At 49.7% G+C, this 19,057-nt stretch overlaps 1 protein-coding gene across 22 annotated transcripts in view; it reads right to left on the reverse strand.

Moving 5' to 3' along the window:
- PNPLA7 (patatin like domain 7, lysophospholipase) overlaps positions 1-19,057 on the reverse strand; it is a 68,866-nt gene that overhangs the window by 37,302 nt on the left and 12,507 nt on the right. For 14 of the 22 annotated variants that reach the window (XR_013520567.1, XR_004730955.3, XM_054238347.2 and 11 more), the window contains 4 exons: positions 8,197-8,325; positions 7,493-7,573; positions 6,133-6,259; positions 4,214-4,357 (listed from right to left, as the gene is read on the reverse strand). Coding sequence is in view for 19 of the 22 variants with exons in the window: in XM_054238347.2 (XP_054094322.1) it covers positions 4,214-4,357; positions 6,133-6,259; positions 7,493-7,573; positions 8,197-8,325 (481 nt within the window). In the remaining 3 variants the exon portion in view is untranslated. The remainder of the gene's footprint in view (positions 1-4,213; positions 4,358-6,132; positions 6,260-7,492; positions 7,574-8,196; positions 8,326-19,057) is intronic. The other 8 variants (XR_013520566.1, XM_078333039.1, XM_002806542.6 and 5 more) reach the window with 1 other exon arrangement.

Below are 19,057 nucleotides of genomic sequence, written 5' to 3' on the forward strand. Positions count from 1 at the left end.
CCCAGCCCCATCTCGGAGGCAGGGTTTGAGGCACTCCCTCCAAAGAGCTCCTGTTGCTGCTTTTGGGCAGCGTGGGCTTAAGGTGTGAAGCAGTGCGTGCCCTCTTACAGCCAACCCTCAGCGTCACACACCACTAAACGTCCAGCGCATCCAGGCAGCTGCTGTGGATTCTGAGGAAGGGCGCATACGTCCAGCTGCGGTCCAGCCCTGAGTGCGCAGCTGTGCAACCGAGTGACTCATTTGCACTGCGGTTTTCCCAGCTAAACTGTGGCATTCACAACACCCATTTCTCAGCGGGCTACAGAGGCACCGCGCAGACACCAACCGTGGACACAAGTCACTCAGCCGCTGCCACATGGCCCTGGAGGAAGGTACCAGGCCCAGGACCAGAGCCACGTGCCCCTCCCTGGGAAGCCGCACACAGAGAGCCAGGAGCGCTAGGCTGCAGAAAGCGGCGCATGTCCCCCAGGCTTACGCTGAGCGTGTGCTGGTCAAGTTTCACGAAGCTGCCCCCTTCAGCTTGGTGCACGGTGCTGTGTGTTACCCCCGTCAAGTCCTGCCGGTTTTTTAAAAAAATCTGAACTGGAAACCAATCTATGGCAACAAAGGTCACCAGTGCTTCCTCTGGGGCTGACCCTCTGGGGTGGGCAAGAGGACGCCGCCCTTTACCAGGCCGCAGCTTCACAGGTGCACACCGGGGTGCAATGACCACACCTTGTACATCAACAAAGCATGTAGCTAAAAATAGAATTTCTCACTCCTGGAATCCCAGTACTTCGGGGGGCCAAGGTGGGAGGGTCACTAAAGCCAGGCATTCAGACCAGCCAGGGCATCCCTACAAAAAATATTTAAAAATCAGCCAGGCATGATGGCACACACCCGTAGTCCCAGCTACTAGAGACGCTGAGGTGAGACAAACATTTGAGCCCAGGAGGGCAAGACTGCAGTGAGCCACAACTGTGTCACTAAATCCAGCCTGGGCAGCAGAGCAAGACCCTGCCCCCAAAAATAACACTAAATTAAAAAACAAGGTATAAAATACAGGGGCCAGGTGTGGTGGTATGTACCTGTGGTCCTCGCTGCTCAGGAGGCTAAGGCAGGAGGATCGCTTGAGCCAGGAGTCTGAGGCCAACCTGGGTAACACAGTGACCCATCTCTTAAAAAAGAGTGACTGCATCTCTTAAAAAAAAACAATGAGGACCAGGCACAGTGGCTCATGCCTGTAATCTCAGCACTCCTCTGAGAGGCCTAGGTGGAAGGAGCACTTGAGGCCAGGAATTCAAGACCAGCCTGGGAAATATAGCAAGACATCTATATCTACAAAAATTTTAAAAACTAGCCAGGTGTGGGGGCCACACCTGTAGTCCCAGCTACTCATGGGGCTGAGGCAAAAGGATCACTCGAGCCCAGGAGTTCAAGGCTACAGTGAGTTGTTATTTCGCCACTGCACCACAGACTGGGCTATGGAGCAAGACAAAAGAAAGAAAGAGAGAGAGAGAGGAAAAAAGAAAGAAAAAAGAGAGAGAAGGAAGGAAGGGAGGGAGGAGGGGAGGAAGGAGGGGGAGAGAGAGAGGGAGGGGGGGAGAGAGAGAGAGAGAGAGAGAGAGAAAGAGAGAGAAAGTGGTGGATCAACTAGATAGCCATTTAGAAAAGGATGATGTGAGGCTGAGCACCCTCCTTCCCACTTGGATTGTCTTTTGTCCATTTTCCTCTTATCTTTCATTTTCTTATTTTTAGTAAGAATTCTTAGATATTCTCTATATGAGTCCTTTGTCTGCTATGTATATTAAAACTATTTTCTATTCACTTTTTGCTATCTTAGTCATATCTTTTGATGAATAGAAATTTTAAAACTTAATAGGATCCGATCTATCGATTTTTTTATTTTGTATCTTGTTTAAGAAATCTGTCTGTAAGATTTAACGTTTTACCTTTTGTATTATCCATCTAGAATTTTTTTTTTTTTTTGTGGAAAGTGAGTAGAGGTCAAGATACATACTTTTCTTTTTTCTTTTTTTTTTTTTGAGATGGAGTTTCACTCTTGCTGTCCAGGCTGGAGTGCAGTGCTGTGATCTCGGCTCACTGCAATCTCTGCCTCCCGGGTTCAAGTGATTCTCCTGCCTTAGCCTCCCGAGTAGCTGGGAGTACAGGTGCACCAAGCTGGGCTAATTTTTGTATTTTTATTAGAGACGGGGGTTTCACCATGTTGGTCAGGTTGGTCTTGAACTTCTGACCTCATGATCTGCCTGCCTCAGCCTCCCAAAGTGCTGGGATTACAGGCGTGAGCCACCATGTCTGGCCTGATTTCTTTATGTTTCTTCTTTTCTTTTGAGACAGAGTTTTGCTCTTGTTACCCAGGCTGGAGTGCAATGGCGCAATCTCGGCTCACCGCAAGCTCCGCCTCCTGGGTTCAGGCAATTCTCCTGCCTCAGCCTCCCGAGTAGCTGGAATTACAGGCGCGCACCACCATGCCCATATAGTTTTTCGTATTTTTAGTAGAGACGGGGTTTCACCATGTTGACCATGATGGTCTCGCTCTCTTGACCTCGTGATCCACCCGCCTCGGCCTCCCAAAGTGCTGGGATTACAGGCCTGAGCCACTATGTCTGGCCTGATTTCTTTATGTTTCTTTATCTGGCTCACAAGTGAGTTGAGTTTATGGAGTCATCAAACCGTCCACTTACAGTGTGTGTTCTGTATGCACATTACACAACCATCACTAGTTAATAAACAACAACTGGACTGGGCGTGGTGGCTCAAGTCATCCCAGCGCGTTGGGAGGCCGAGGGAGGACGATCCTGTGAGCCCAGGAGTTCAAAATCAGCCTGGGTAACAAGGCAAGATACCATCTCTACAAGAAACAAAAAAAAAGAAAATACAAAATATATGTACATATATATAGCCAGGTGCAGTGGTGTACCTGTAGTCCCATCTACTCGAGAGGCTGAAGTGGAAGGGTCACTTGAGCCCAGAAGGTTGAGGCTGCAGTGTGCCGTGATCTCACCACGGCACTCTAGCCTGGACCACAGAACGAGCCCCTGTCTGAAGTGGCGGGGAGTTGTTACTTAAACAAAAGAATCCATGTAGATTCAGATACCTGATACCTAATGTCACAAAAAAAGCAAAAGAGAGATGACAGATTGTTTTGTTAATGGTGTTGGGTAAATTATCACTGTAAAGAGCAAGGAAAAGATTAATTTCTTCCCTCATCCTTGCAGTATAAACTACATATAAATGAAAGACCTCTATGTGGAAGGCAAAACTAAAAGCTAAGAGAAAATTGTCTTTAGAAAATATATGTATGACTCAGGAATAAGGAAAGAATAAATAAGACCCAAAACACAAATCACGGGTGCCAAAGGGCTGGTTCCCATGAAGGACCATCAGGGTCCCTGTTCCATGAAGGTCCTGTGGCTGCATTTCCACACGTGGATAAGGGGGAGGACAACTGCCAACAACTGAAACTAACGAGGGGTTTCTACCTACAGCACATGCAGAATTAAGACAGACCAACCAAAGCAACTCTGGAGCCCTGCAGAAACTGGGCAGAGAACAGGACCAGACAGTTCTAAGAGGGCAGCCCAGACAGAACTGAATATAGCAGGAGCCCATGAGCTTGCCAGTGACCGGTGGATGATGGACGGCAAGTGGGCAGGTCTGCGGCAGGCGCACAGCAGCACTGCTGGGCAGGATGGACTTGGGACAGTTGCCCTGCAAATGCCCCCAGCCCAGCAGCCAGGCCGCAGGAGGGACACTGGGTGCTGGGATTTTGCTACACATCAGTTACAGCAAAGGCCCCTGCGGGGAGGCACAGGTCAGCAGGGCTGAGGAAGGGCAGACTCGCTGGAGACCCGGCGTGCAAGGCAGGGGAGGGGCTGTGCAGGGAGGGCAGGAAGTGCCCAGCACATGCCTCTGCAGGGCATCTGGTGGCACCAGCCCAGCCCTGGCAGTGGTGGGGTGAGACAGGGCGCAGATGCAGGGGAGTACACCAGGGCGTTCTGGGCAGCAGGACGGCCACCAAGCCTTGACCCTAGAGCCGGGGGCAGGCACAGGCCCCTCTGGGCACATAAGGCTCTTGTCCATCTATAAAACCAAACCTAGTAGAGAGGTCCCGCCTCTGCGGCTACACTGGGCATTGGTGCAGCTCAGCCTGAGTCTCAAATGCCGAGGGCCTGTGGGCCATGCTGGCTGGGCAGTGGTGGGGGTCCTTTACCTTGTAGGGCTGAAGGGTCAGGGTCTCCTGCCCTAGGCTCCTCTAGCTCCTCCAGGATCTCTTTGTGGACAGAAGGCGGGGGGACAGAGTGGCTCCTCTTCAGCAGAGGTAGAGCAGCTACTGAGCGGCTGCCCCCATGATCTGCTGGGGAAGGCAGTGGTGAGCAACCTTGGTCTGCTTGCACTCCCAGTATCCGGAACAGCTCACTCAGGGCCACGTTGGGAGCAGGGACCCTAAGCAGCAGCAGCTGATGTACCCACAGTACCCTACACACCTGCACTGTTCTGGACCAGCCCTCAGGCCACCTGGCCTTCTGCATCTGCAGGGACCGCAGGTGAGTGTAAGGGAGTGCCAGCCTCTGACTATCCCTGGCCCCTGCCTACCCTAATCCCCCCTCCTCCCTCCCCCTCCTCACAATCTCCCTTTCCCCTATCCCCCTTTCCCCAAATCTCCCTCTACCCATCCCCCCACCCCCATGCTGCCCATTCCTCCTCCCGAAATCCTCCTCCACTGCCCCCTCCCCACCCCAATCTCCCTCCCTCCATCCCCCTCCCCAATCCTCCCTCCCTACCCCAATCCCCCTTGCCCACCTGCCCCCCATTCCCCCTCTCCAAATCCTCCTCCCTACCCAATCCCCCCTCCCCCATCCCTATCCCTACCCCAATCCCCCTTCCCCCATCCCTAGGCCAATCCCCACTGCCCTCCCATGCCCCCTGCCCCAATCCAAGGCCTTGAACCAAACCCCATTCATGTAGGGTGGCCAGCCAGCCCTGTCTCAGGGTGTGCCCTTGGTGGGCATGGCTGTCTGGGATCGCCTAGGATGGACCATGCACAGCTGCCTCTGCCCTCAGGTGCAACAAATCTAAAACAAACTTCTGGACGGAGCCTGGCCTTGCCCCCCACGTGGGCTGAAGGAGGCTGCCCTGCCTAGACACTATCCTCATCTACAAAGGCCATGAGCCCTCCCCAGCCCTGGTCTCTCTCAAGATCCGACCCAGGACAGCTGCTGCCCCATCACGGAACACAGACCTAATCCAGTGAAAGAAATGCCATTTGGGCAGAAGTACTTCAATGACACATATTCTAAAATACAGTTTTAGGCCAGGCACGGTGGCTCACACCTGTAATCCCAACAATTTGGGAGGCCAAGGTGGGAGGAGCACTTGAGAGACCATGTAAGGAGACAAGTGTGAGCAGGCCTGGGGCAGTATCAGGACATTTGGGGGGAGTGTGAGGAGACCTGGGGGGAGCGTGAGGAGACCTCGGGGGAGCGTGAGGAGACCTGGGGGGAGCATGAGGAGACCTGGGGGGAGCGTGAGGAGACCTGGGGGGAGCGTGAGGTGACCTGGGGGAGCGTGAGGAGACCTGGGGGGAGCGTGAGGAGACCTCGGGGGAGCGTGAGGAGACCTGAGGGGAGCGTGAGGAGACCTGGGGGGAGCGTGAGGTGACCTGGGGGAGCGTGAGGTGACCTGGGGGAGCGTGAGGAGACCTGGGGGGAGCGTGAGGAGACCTCGGGGGAGCGTGAGGAGACCTGGGGGGAGCGTGAGGAGACCTGGGGGGAGCGTGAGGAGACCTGCAGGAGCGTGAGGTGACCTGGGGGAGCGTGAGGTGACCTGGGGGGAGCGTGAGGTGACTTGGGGGAGTGTGAGGTGACCTGGGGAGAGTGTGAGGTGACCTGGGGGAGCGTGAGGAGACCTGGGGGGAGCGTGAGGTGACCTGGGGGAGCGTGAGGTGACCTCGGGGGAGCGTGAGGAGACCTGGGGGGAGCGTGAGGAGACCTGGGGGGAGCGTGAGGAGACCTGGGGGGAGTGTGAGGAGACCTCGGGGGAGGGTGAGGTGACCTGGGGGAGTGTGAGGTGACCTGGGGGAGTGTGAGGAGACCTGGGTTGGACGTTGCCCTCCTTGGTGCAGGACAGTACCTGAGTCACAGGACTCCTGGGGCCGCAGAGACTTTTTAAGCCGCTCATCTTCGCCATTGAACATCTGCCTCTTGGCCTTCCCGGCAGCCACACTGGCTACAGACACGAGAGGGATGGCCTGGCTCTCCTGCGACACGAAAAGGAACTTTAGGACCACCCCAGGAACATCCCATGCCCGGCTGACAGGTGTGAGCCTCTCAAGGCAAAGTCTCAGCTGAATTCAGGCAATGGGAAGAGGCCAATCATCAGCCAGGAAACCCAGGTATTTACAAAAAGAGCTGGTCTGTTTAAGGCAACAAAGGCTCAGCCTGCTTTTACCCTAGGCTCTGCCTCAAACTCTCGATCAAGTCAACATAATGCCCCAATTGTCAGAACCTTAATAACTTCATTAACATAAAAAATAATGTAGAAAAGAAAAAGATATTCCCTTAATGTCAATAACTGAAGATGACAAGCCTTAAAATATCATCAGAATTAAAATTTCCAACTGAAATGCACAAATTAAAATCAAATGTGCATTAGGCATTTACTAAGCTCGGGGACTCTGGGAGTTCTACTTGGCCCGTGACTAAAGACAGCCCTCCACACATTAGGGCACTCACTGTTTTGGGCAGTGGGGAGGAAGCTAGGGACAAAACCATGGTCTCAGTTCCCATGAGAGCTCAGCTAGGTGGGGACCGTCCCATGTCCCAGCCAAGTACCTCCCAGGGTCACACCGCCAGGAGGGGAGTGCGCCGGGGTTCATAGCCTCATGCCTTTGACAATACTCTGTGCCCTCCAAACAAGTCACTGCTCGGGGTCAGCTCTGCCCCACCCAGTTCAGACAGGAAGGAGCACAAGGAGTGCTGGCAACAGGGACCCCACGGGTATAAGGAGGGGCAGCCATCAGCTGGTTGTGCAGCCTGCAGGACCAGAAAGGGGAGGAGCCTGTGTGCGGCTGTTGGTGCTTTACAGAACACAGGTGACCAAAGGAGGCCTCACCACAGACTCCTGAACGGGAGCTGCAGAGGCATCAGATGGCCGCTCACAACCGTGAGGGCCTCCAGAGGGACAAACTCCAGCATAGAAGAAGGAATTCCACTTTTCCCAAGTCTCGACAGATCAGAGATTTTTGGAACACAAGGCCCCAGGAGAATCAAGCCTCCAAATCAACTGACAGGTGCTTTAGGTCGGAAAATAAACACAGCCCAACCATCACGTCCCAAAGTCTAAAGTCCTGATGACCAGCAAGTAGGAAGACCACAGCTGTAGCTGGCACTGCCCCACCAGGCACTGGGTGCCTGCAGCACCAGCCAACAGCTGTTCCGATGCCAGCTGCACAGAGCAATACAGGGCTTTGTGAGCTGGTGTTTCTACTTACAGGGTTGAAGAGCTCCGTGGTCAGACCGAGGTAGTTGTGCAGAGCCAGAAAGGTCACTCTCTGCAGCCGCACCATGATGATCTGCAACAGACATGCCAGATGCACTGTGACCACTGGCCTGGGGTGCAGGGCGGATCACCCAGCAGCACTGCAGAGCGCTGGGAGCCAGCGTCCCAAATGCAGCAGACGGACGGCACAGACTGATCCCTCCTCAGGGACCCTCTCAGGGTGAAAAACCCCACAGTCTTGACACCTCACCATGGTAATGTAAGATGTTCACCTCATGGGGAATGGGGTGAGGGGCATATGAAGACTGCATTATTTTTGCAAGTTTTCTGGAAACCTAAAGTTACTCCAAAATGAGAAGGTTAATAAAAATGTAAAAATCTCCTTGGGAGGTAGTGAGGGATCTTAAGACCTCTTTGAGGTTGTGAATATTCATTTTTATTGTAAAATACATAGGACAAATTTTTTAAATATAACTTTAGTCCTTCCCAAACCCACTCAGAATCCCACATCACCATCGGTAAGTCCCGCCAATGAAGTCAGTTTCTCTGTTCCTCTGAAATCACCCTCATGGCTGTAAAGCTCAGAACCGAGAAAGTAAACTGCAAATAAACCCACTCAAATCCCAAACCAGTGCCCAGGCCTATCCTTAGGATGTACCACAGTAGATAGGAAAGTTGTCTGAAAAAGTCACCCACCTGCACCACTCTCACCAGGGTTTCGGGATATTTCTCAAAAACTCCTTGAAAAGCCGCAGCTGGAAGCCGGAGGATGGTGGATGGGATGGCCGCGCGGGCGGAGACTGTTTTGTAAGGTGCAGTGTGACCCTGTAACAACAGCTCCATCAGTCCCTGCTCTGTAGACCCAACCAGGCCTCCCAGGGACTGCTAAGGCTCCTGGAAGCCCTGGAGGAGGCCCTGCCTGCTGCAGTCATACGGCTCCATTCTCCTTCCCAGGCTGAGCTGCACACACTGCTGCTTTTGCCACCAGCTACACACGTTTTTTGACTGTCCAAGAGATCTGCAGCGAAGGACAGGCTTGTGATGAAATGTGGGTGAGGGCAGGTCTGTAGGCAGCCACCCCACCAAACCTGAGCACTCACCCTGTGGAGCTCCAACAGCTCCCACCTGCCACCAAGACTCACAGACCCAGCTCACCAACATCCTACCATCTCCAATGTCCAGTGTCTTGCATAGCCCTCGCCAAAGGGCATGCAAGACACCAACATGTGTGGGCTTCCTAAAAAGGCCACTGAGAGGGTCAGGAGTCTCCACTGTCAGATGCCCACCTCCACAGCTAAGTCACCGCCTAGGCAGGGACCGCACACTGACCAGAGTGCCAGGCTGCACAGGGCACAGGTGAGGAGCCAGAGCAGCTCACCAAGGTATATAGCTGGCAGAGCTCTACACGGCCCAGCAAAGAGCCCAGCAAAAGCCACAGTGAGTGCTGTGGTTTCTCTCTTCTGGAAATTGGATGGCTCTAGAGAGAAAAGGCTATTTCTTAAATCACAGTGTCATCTGCATGCAAGTGGACTCACCCTTTTCGGTGCACAGCTCTAGTATTTTCACCCCACCACAGAAACAGCACAGTTCCAACCTCCAACGCCCCTTGGTGGCCTTTCCAGGTCTTCCTTTCTTCCCATCACTGGGTGCTGGCAATGCTCACCTGTCTTCTGTCCCAATGGTTGTGGCTTTGTCAAAAGGTCACAGAAACGGAGGCACAGAGTGTGGGGGCTTCCCTCATGAGATGACACACTTGAGATTCCCCCATGGCAGCGTGTCTGCCAGAGGTCTGTGCCTTGACTCCTGAGTGCTAGCCTGCCTCATGGAGGCCTCACAGCGTCTCTAACCATTTAGCAGTCAAGGGATGATATTTGTGCTGTTTCCAGCTTGGGGCAACTATAAATAAAGATACTATCAATACGTATCTCCCCGTTTTTGTGCGAACACAGTTCTCATCTCTTTTGCTAAAAAGCTAGGGATGGGATTTGTAGGATGCATTCTTACATTTATAAGAAACTACCAAACTGTCTCCCACAGCGGCTGCATCATTTTACCTTCTCACCAGCAATGAATGAGAGTTTCCATTGATACCTGTCCTCACCAGCACTTGGTACTGTCAGTGTTACATAATAAGGAATTTAGCTGGTCTATGTCCTCAGTTCCTGGGAGAAAGCCTCCAAACTCTTAGAAGCTCCTGGAAGTGTCTTTGTTATTCATGGTGCAATTCACTTGGGTTTATGCTATCAGGTGACTCCTGGTGGCAAGGCCCAACCAAGAAATTTCAGGAGGGAGCTGGCCATGATGGGAAGACCAAGCATATGACTAGAGCATATGACTTCCAGCCTCCTACCTGCGGGAAGGGAAGGAAGGCTAGAGATTGAGTTGGATCACATGGTCAAAGTTCTGGCAAACATCCCTCAGTGTGCCAGGAGGATGGCATATCTCAAAGACACAGGAGCCTCGTGTTTGGACCAGGCCAGACCTCACTCTGGTCTCTTCTTTTGACTGATCTTCATTTTCCTTTGTAGTACAAATGTGAGTTGTTTTAGAATATTGAATCTGAAGGGGTCACATGAATCCTGAACTTGTGACCAGCTGATCAGAAGTGTGGGTGGCCTGACAACTCCCAAGTTCCCAGTTTTGGATGCTACTATAACTGCTGGGGGGGTTTTATTTTTAGGTTTTTTTTTGAGACAGAGTCTCACTCTGTCAGCCAGACTGGAGTGCTATGACGTGATCTCAGCTCACTGCAACCTCCGCCTCCGGGGTTCAAGCAATGCTCCTGCCTCAGCCTCCCAAGTAGCTGGGACTACAGGCGCATGCCACCACACCCAGCTAATTGTTGTATTTTTTTTATTTTAGTAGAGACAGGGTTTCACCATGTTGTTCAGGATGGTCTCGATCTCTTGACCTCGTGATCTGCCTGCCTCGGCCTCCCAGAGTGCTGGGATTACAGGCGTGAGCCACCGTGCCCGACCAAATGCTGTTATTTTTAAGTTTCGATTTCCAATTGTTCATTGCTAATATAGAGAAATAGAATGGGTTTTTGTATGTTGAGAAACTCGTTCATCAGTTCTAGTAGCTGTCTTATAGATTCCACAGGATTTTCTAGCTAATCACATTTGTGAATCCAGACTGTTATATTTCTCTTCCCATTTGCATGCTTTTTATCTCTTTCTCTTCCCCTCTTGTCCTGGTGAGGACCTCCACTACGATGCTGAGCAGGAATGGGAAGAAAACACACTCTGGCTTGTCCCATCTTCAAGGGAAAATATTCAGCCCTTCACCATAAAGCATGACGTTTGCTTTCATGTTTTAGTACAGATGTCCTTTATATGATTTAGGAAGTTCTCTTCTCCTGGTTGCTGAGAGTTTTTATCATGAACATATGCTGAATTTTGTCAAATGCTTTTTCTGCATTTATTAAGATAATCAGATTGCTTTTCTTCTTTAATCTGTCAATACGGAAAATTATATCAACTGATTTTCAACTGTTGAAACAGCTTTGCATTTCTGGAATAAACCCCACTGGGTTTCTATATATTATCATGTTTTATATATTGCTGGACTCAAATCTCTAATATTTTATTGATGATATATATATTTCTAATGATGAGATATGGTTTTAAAATTTCCTTTCTTGTAATGTCTTTGTCTGATTAGGTATTAGGGTACTACTAGCCTCAAAAACTAAACTGGGAAATAGCCCCTCTTCTACTTTTCTAGAGAAGTTGTGTAAAATTAGCATACTTTTTCCTTAAATGTCACAAATGTTGGGAAGCATTCACCAGTGAAGCCATGTAGATCTGGAGTTTTCTAGGTGGAAAGGACTTTAGCTACAAATTTCATTTCTTTAGTAGATATGTGGCTATTCGGATGATCTGTATCTGGGGGAACTTTGGTAGTTTGTGCCTTTCAAGGAATTTGTCAGCTTAATCTGTGTGATTGATTTTATGAGCATAAAGTTGTTCAAAAGTTGTTCAAAACATTTCCTTATTAGTCCTTTTACCTCTGTGGGGTCTGTAGAGACATCCACTCTTTCATTTCTTTCATTTGTAGTTTGTGTCTTCTCTCTACACTGGTCTGGCTAGAGGTGTTGTTACTTTACTGACGTTTTCTAAGAGCCAGCTTTTGGTTCCATTAATTTTCTCTCTTGTTTTCCATTTTCCATCTCACTGATTCTTGCTCTTTCGTAGTTTCTTCCATCTGCTTGCTTTGAGTTTCGTTTGTTTTCCTTTCCTAGCTTCTTAAGATAGAAGCTTGGGGCCGGGCATGATGGCTCACACCTATAATCCCAGCACTTTGGGAGGCAGAGGCAGGTGGATCACCTGAGGTCAGGAGTTCGAGACCAGCCTGGGCAACATGGAGAAACCCCATCTCTACTAAAAGTACAAAATTAGCTGGGTGTGGTGGCTCACGCCTGTAATACCAGCTACTTGGGAGGCTGAGGCAGGAGAATCACTTGAATCTGGGAGGCAGAGGTTGCAGTGAGCCGAGATGGTGCCATTGTACGCCAGCCTGGGCAACAAGAGCGAAACTCAGTCTCAAAAAAAAAAAAGATAGAAGCTTGGGTCACTGATCTGAGATTTGTTTTCTTTTCTAATATGAGCATTTTAAGTCATAAATTTTGATATGTTATGTTTTCATTTTCTTTTTTTTTTTTTTTTTGAGACGGAGTTTCGCTGTTGTTACCCAGACTGGAGTGCAATGGCACGATCTCGGCTCACCGCAAACTCCACCTTCTGGGTTCAAGCAATTCTCCTGCTTCAGCCTCCTGAGTAGCTGAGACTGCAGGCGCGCACCACTATGCCCAGCTAATTTTTGTATTTTTAGTAGAGACGGGGTTTCACCTTGTTGACCAGGATGGTCTTGATCTCTTGACCTCATGATCCACCCACCTCGCCCTCCCAAAGTGCTGGGATTATAGGCATGAGCCACCGCACCCAGCCTGTGTTTTCATTTTCATTCAGCTCAAAATATTCTCTGATTTTCCTGTAACTTCTCTTTAACCAATGTATTATTTAGGAGTATATTTTTAAGATTTCCAAATATTTAGAAGATTTCCATATTAATTTCAGTTATTGATTGCCAGCTTAATTCTATTGTAATCAGAGAACATAATTTATATGATTTTAATTCCTTTGACTTTGTTCACATTACGTCATGGCCCAGAACATAGCACACCTTGGGGAATGCTCCATGTGCCTGTGAAAAGGATGTGTGTTCTGCAGTTGTTGGGTACAGCGTTCAATAAATGTCGTTTGATCAAAGTGACTGCTCAGGTCTTCTATACCCTTGCTGATTTTCTGGATTTTCTAGTTGTTTTCTGTATTACTAAAAGTGTTGAAGTCACCTACTATAACTGTGGATCTACTTCAGTTCTGTAAATTTCTCCTCCATTTTTGAAACTATGTACTGGACCTTGAAATCTCGCTGTTAGGTGAACACACACTTCGGATTATTATATCTTCTTGGTGAGTGCTGTCCCTTTTTTTTTTAGATAGATTCTCACTCTGCTGCCCAGGTTGGATTGCCATGGTGTGGTTTTAACTCACTGCAACCTCCGCCTCCTGGGTTCATTTCTGGCTAATTTTTGTATTTTTAGTAGCGATGGGGTTTCACCATGTTGGCCAGGCTGGTCTCAAACTCCTGACCTCAAGTGACTGACCCGCCTCAGCCTCCCAAAGTGTTGGAATTACAGGCGTGAGCCACAGCACCCAACCTGAAGTTTGAATCTTAATCTAATTTCAGTCTTTGTTATGCTGCTCTGGGTCTGTCTTGAGCCTTGTACAGGTTCACAGACAGAATCCATGAATCTACTTCCCCGGTTCTCTCCTCTGGCCCTTGGGGGCCCTTCTTCTGGTGCTTTTGGAGGATTCTCGTCAGGGTTTTAGCTCCATAACTGGGCTACCATCAATGAAAGCCCATGAGGTAACAGAAGAAAACAAAAAAGCAGGAAGCAGAACCCTCTTGGGTGGCTGCTCCACATTTTGACTCCCATCCACAATCTGCCAGCTTTATTTTCAGAGTCCTCCAAGAATTGTTTTCTGCATTTTGTCCAGAGTTTTTCACTGTGATGAGCAGGACAGGCTCATTCTGTTGTGGCACTACCTGGCCACAGCAGAACTGTAACTCTCCCCCATTTTATTTTTGTTAAAAATAAAATCTTCTCTGGGAGGCTGAGGCGGGTGGATCATGAAGTCAAGAGATTGAGACCATCCTGGTCAACATGGTGAAACCCCGTCTCTACTAAAAATACAAAAAATTGGCTGGGCATGGTGGCGCGTGACTATAATCCCGGCTACTCAGGAGGCTGAGGCAGGAGAATTGCCTGAACCCAGGATGCGGAGGTTGCAGTGAGCCGAGATTGCGCCATTGCACTCCAGCCTGGGTAACAAGAGCGAAACTCCATCTCAAAAATAAATAAATAAAAATAAAAATAAAATCTTAGGCCAGGTGCGGTGGCTCAAGCCTGTAATCCCAGCACTTTGGGAGGCCGAGGCGGGTGGATCACAAGGTCAAGAGATCAAGACCATCCTGGTCAACATGGTGAAACCCTGTTTCTACTAAAAATAGAAAAAATTAGCTGGGCATGGTGGCATGTGCCTGTAATCCCAGATACTCAGGAGGCTGAGGCAGGAGAATTGCCTGAACCCAGGAGATGGAGGTTGCAGTGAGCCGAGATCGCGCCATTGCACTCCAACCTGGGTAACGAGCGAAACTCCGTCTCAAAAAATAAATAAATAAAAATAAAATAAAATAAAATAAAATCTTAATTTCCTTCTTCTTTGACAGCCAGAATGAAGATGCCTAACATATCACCCCAGATACTAAATCAAACACCAGTTCACCTGTGTAGACAAGGCTCACTGCTGCTGCTGTTCAGAACTCTAATATACTGAGGCCACATAAACAAGCCCAAACAAGGAATTGGAGGCTGTCCAATCTCCTGACACTGGGGTTTAAAGCACAACTAGCAGACACTCACGCCTGCTGTGGGGGCCACGCACATTGAGAACACGACACTCAGCTCTTAGCACATTCTAATCGAGCTCCAAGACTCAGCAATTTTTCTTCCACTTGGAATTTTGTTCCATTCCTTTTAAAACCTTCATATAGAGAAAGTTACTCCCTAAGCGACCTACACCACACCACAAGAAACACAAGCACAGGATGGCTAATAGGAGTCTTCTGCCAACCCCAACAGCCTGGGTGACACAGTGAGACCCTGTCACCAAAAAAAGAAAGGCAGGTTGAAGGTAAATGCTTATCCTTGTCCCCTTGTGGAATATACATGCTTATCTCTGCTCTCTTAAAAAGATACAAACCTCTGACCACGCATGGTGGCTCATACCTGTAATCCCAGCACTTTGGGAGGCCAAGGAGGGCGGATCATGAGGTCAGGAGATCAAGACCATCCTGACCAACATGGTAAAACCCCGTCTCTACTAAAAATATTAAAAAATTAGCTGGGTGTGGTGGCACACACCTGTAATCCCAGCTATTCGGGAGGCTGAGGCAGGAGAATTGCTTGAACCCATGAGGTGGAGACTGCAGTGAGCCGAGATCCTGCCACTGCGCTACAGCCTGGGCAACAGTGCAAGACTCAATCTCAAAAAAAAAAAGAGAGAACCTTCCAGGATAAAGGCAAATGCTAAGAATAGATTAAAAAATATATATCAAATTTTAGCAGCTGATGAAAGCAAGTGACAGAGTCACAGCTGGTGGAGCCCTCTAAGGAAAGCTGAGACTTGGCTTTAGAGGTGCGGAACCCAGACAGAGAACCCAGCACGAGGCTAACATGCAGGTGAGACTGTGAGAGGGGCAGGCCAACCCCAAGTCACTTTCCTGACCCCAAAAGGCCAGCAGACTACTAACTATTCTCTGGAAAAGGTGAAGCAAGCAGGTGTGGCTAAGCACCCAATAACAGTCTCCATTCCAGGTGGGAGCACTCCCAGGCTCCTCCACAACAGTGAGCGTCCACTCCAGGTGGGAGCACTCCCAGGCTCCTACACAGCAGTGAGCATCCACTCCAGGTGGGAGCACTCCCAGGCTCCTACACAGAAGTGAGCGTCCACTCCAGGTGGGAGCACTCCCAGGCTCCTACACAGCAGTGAGTGTCCACTCCAGACAGGAGCACTCCCAGGCTCCTTCACAATAGTGTCCACTGCAGATGGGAGCACCCCCAGACTCCTCAACAACAGTGTCTACTCCAGATGGGAACAATCCCAGACCTACTCCAGACCCCAGCACCCCCAGACTCCTCCCCAACAGTGTCCACTCCAAACGGGAGCACCCCAGCCTCCTCTACAACAGTGAGTGTCCACTCCAAATGGGAGCACCCCCAGACTCCTCCCCAACAGTGTCCACTCCAAGTGGGAGCACCCCAGACTCCTCCCAATAGTAAGTGTCCACTCCAGATGGGAGTACCACAAGACTTCTCCCTAACAGTGTCTACTCCAGATGGTAGCACTCCCAGATTCCTCCCACTCCTTCAAGCCAGTGCCACCATGGCACGACATAGGCAGATTCCTTCAGAGAAGGTAACATAAAGACCTACAGACTCTGACCTGTGGGCTCCTAACCCATGAAGGAAACAGCCAGCTAGCTTCCTGTCCAGTCGTCCTGCAGGGAGTGTCCCCAGTTAGTGAGCCCTGACCCCATGCACATGTGGCTTATATGCAGCTTTCAGGTGGATCACGCTCTTTTCTTTTTATAGTTAATCCATGTAACTCCCATTTAAATCAAGGTACAGTGTAGGGCTGTTGGCCCCACAGGGTCGTGGGGTGTCCCTTATGCTGTGCTGAGGTGCAGGATCCAAGAAGTGAAGAGACAGGACACTGAAGAACTGGGGAGGAGCATCTGGACTTGGGGGGAACACGCCACCTGTGAGCGGGGACAGGCCAGGCCTTGAATGTGCAAACGCATCTGTATTTATTAGGCACAAGCAGGGGCAGGGTCGTGAGTGAGGTCATCATCTATAGGCTTAGTGATAGGGCATATGTAATCACGTGAGTCACAAGTGAGGGGGCCACCCCATTATGTCACCTGGGCAGAGAAGTGGGCCATGCACAGTAGAGGGCCGTGCCGTACGCAGTAGTATAGGGTCGTGTACAGAAAAGGGGTCCACCCCCATTAGGTCACCGAGGCAAGGAGGTGGGCCATGTGCAAGAGGCGTCATGTGCAATACTTCTTAATCTGGGGGCTGGAGACTTCAAAGGATTCCTATAGAAGGATGCTGTAAACCAATGCAGTGAGAGCTGACAGACTTGTGCTCTTCTCTAAGATATTTATGGGAGGATGATCTGAGCTAGCACAGAAGCGAGAAAAGCCTGACAGCGTGTACAGCCGCTGTGATGACACCAGAGGGGTTCTTCTCCCTCGGTTACTTGCAGGATCTCAGGCCTGAGGCCTACCTTCCACAGGAACTGGATGCAAGGTACTACAGCTCCTTTATCAGGAGGAGAGGCTCTTGCTCCAAGCCTGCCATACAGTGTATGCCCTTTCAGGCAGGGACGCCACCGCCTGGGTCTTTGGTTCTTGTCCTGGTCTGGCTGTACTGCTTCTGTTCTGTGACTGCTCTAGGCATTCCTCCTACTACAGACTACTATATGGTTCTATGGAAGGATTGTATAAATCAGCACTAAATGTGTCAGTACAGTTCCGACTACAATACCTATATGATTATATAGAAAGATTATATGGGACTAAGTATGATTATGCATATTAGCTAGATATAGTAAGCAGTGAGTTATGCTTCAGGCACTAACTGTGCCTGGGGTCTGCACAGTTCTTCTTCCTCGGTGCCCATGGTGGGTGTTACCCACAGTACAGAACATTTCCAACAATCCAGATTACCTTATGCCTCCCCAAGTCAATACCCAACCCAAACCCCTAACAGGCAGCCACTAACCAGACCCCTACTCCAGCTGCAAACAGGCCCCAGGGCCAAGTCCTTCCAACCATTTTTGTAAAGAAAGTTGGCCAGGCAGAGTGGTTCACCCCTGTAATCCCAGCACTTTGGGAGGCTGAGGTGGGTGGATCATGAGGTCAGGAGTTCAAGACCACCTGGCCAACATAGTGAAACCCCATGTCTACTAAAAATATAAAAAATTAGCTGGGCATGGTGGCGCATGCCTGTAGTCCCAGCTACTCCAGGAGCTGAGGCAGGAGAATCGCTTGAACTTGGGAGGCAGAGGTTGCAGTGAGCTGAGATCGTGCCACTGCACTCCAGTCTGGGCGACAAGATTGCATTAAAAAAAAAAAAGGAAAGTTTTTCTTTTTTGGAACACTAGATGGCCACACTGAGTAGCTGCAAGAGAACACGCGGCCCACAAGGCTGAAATCTTTATGCTCCGGCCTTTTACAGAGAAAGCTGGCCATCCTCTGTCCTCAAGTGTCAGTGCAGCTGGTAGCTGAGCCTCAGGTGAGGGAAATTACACAGCGTGTGCTTTTCATTGCTGGCCTCTTGAGCTCTACCTTATTTCTGTGAGATGCAGCTACGATGTTTTACACACCTGTATTCAGTAAGGACTTCACTCACACATAAACTGACTGCTGGAGGCAGAAGAGCCCCTGACCTGAAAGACTGAAAACAAAATAAACAAAGAAGAGAAGGGAGCAAAAGAAAACCTCATTCTACTTTATCCATGGAGTAAACACAAGAAAATTTTTTTAAATTAAAAAATAAAAACAAGGCCGGGCATGGTAGTTCATGCCTGTAATCCCAACACTTTGGGAGGCTGAGGTGGACGGATCACCTGAGGTCAGGAGTTTGAGACCAGCCTGACCAACATGGCGAAATCCCATCTCTAAAATACAAAATTAGCCGGGCCTGGTGGCTCATGCCTGAAATCCCAGCTACTCGGGAGGCTGAGGCAGGAGAATCACTCCCAGAACCCGGGAGGTGGAGGTTGCAGTGAGCCGAGATTGCACCACTGCACTCCAGCCTGGGCCACAAGAGCGAAAGTCTATCTCAAAACACAAAACAAAACAAAAATAAGAACAAAATACTTTTTTAAAAAGAACATTCAGAGAAAAAAACTCTTGAAAACTATGACAGAAACTAAAAATTCAATGGAAGATTTGGATACTAAGTTGAAAAAAATCTTCTAGAAAGTACAACAAAAAGGCCGGTTGCAGTGGCCCACACCTGTAACCCCCACGCCTGTAATCCCAGCACTGTGGGAGGCCGAGGCGGGTGGATCACAAGGTCAGGAGATCGAGACCAACCTGGCCAACACAGTGAAAACCCATCTCTATTAAAATTACAAAAAATTAGCCAGGTGTGGTGGCACGCACCTGTAGTCCCAGCTACTCAGAAGGCTGAGGCAGGAGAATTGCTTAAACCTGGGAGGTGGAGGTTGCAGTGAGCTCCAGGCTGGGCGACAGAGCAAGACTTTGTCTCAATTATAAAAAAAAAGAGAAAGAAAGTACAACAAAAAGACACAGGTAGTGTGGAATAAAGACAATTCGAGATTTCTAAGATTTCAAAACATACACCTCCCTTGCACCGTCTCAGCAAGTAAACAGAAGATTCACTTCACTCCACCAACGC

Source organism: Callithrix jacchus, chromosome 1 (genome assembly GCF_049354715.1).
Source record: "Callithrix jacchus isolate 240 chromosome 1, calJac240_pri, whole genome shotgun sequence".
Classification (NCBI taxonomy): Eukaryota; Metazoa; Chordata; class Mammalia; order Primates; family Cebidae; genus Callithrix; species Callithrix jacchus.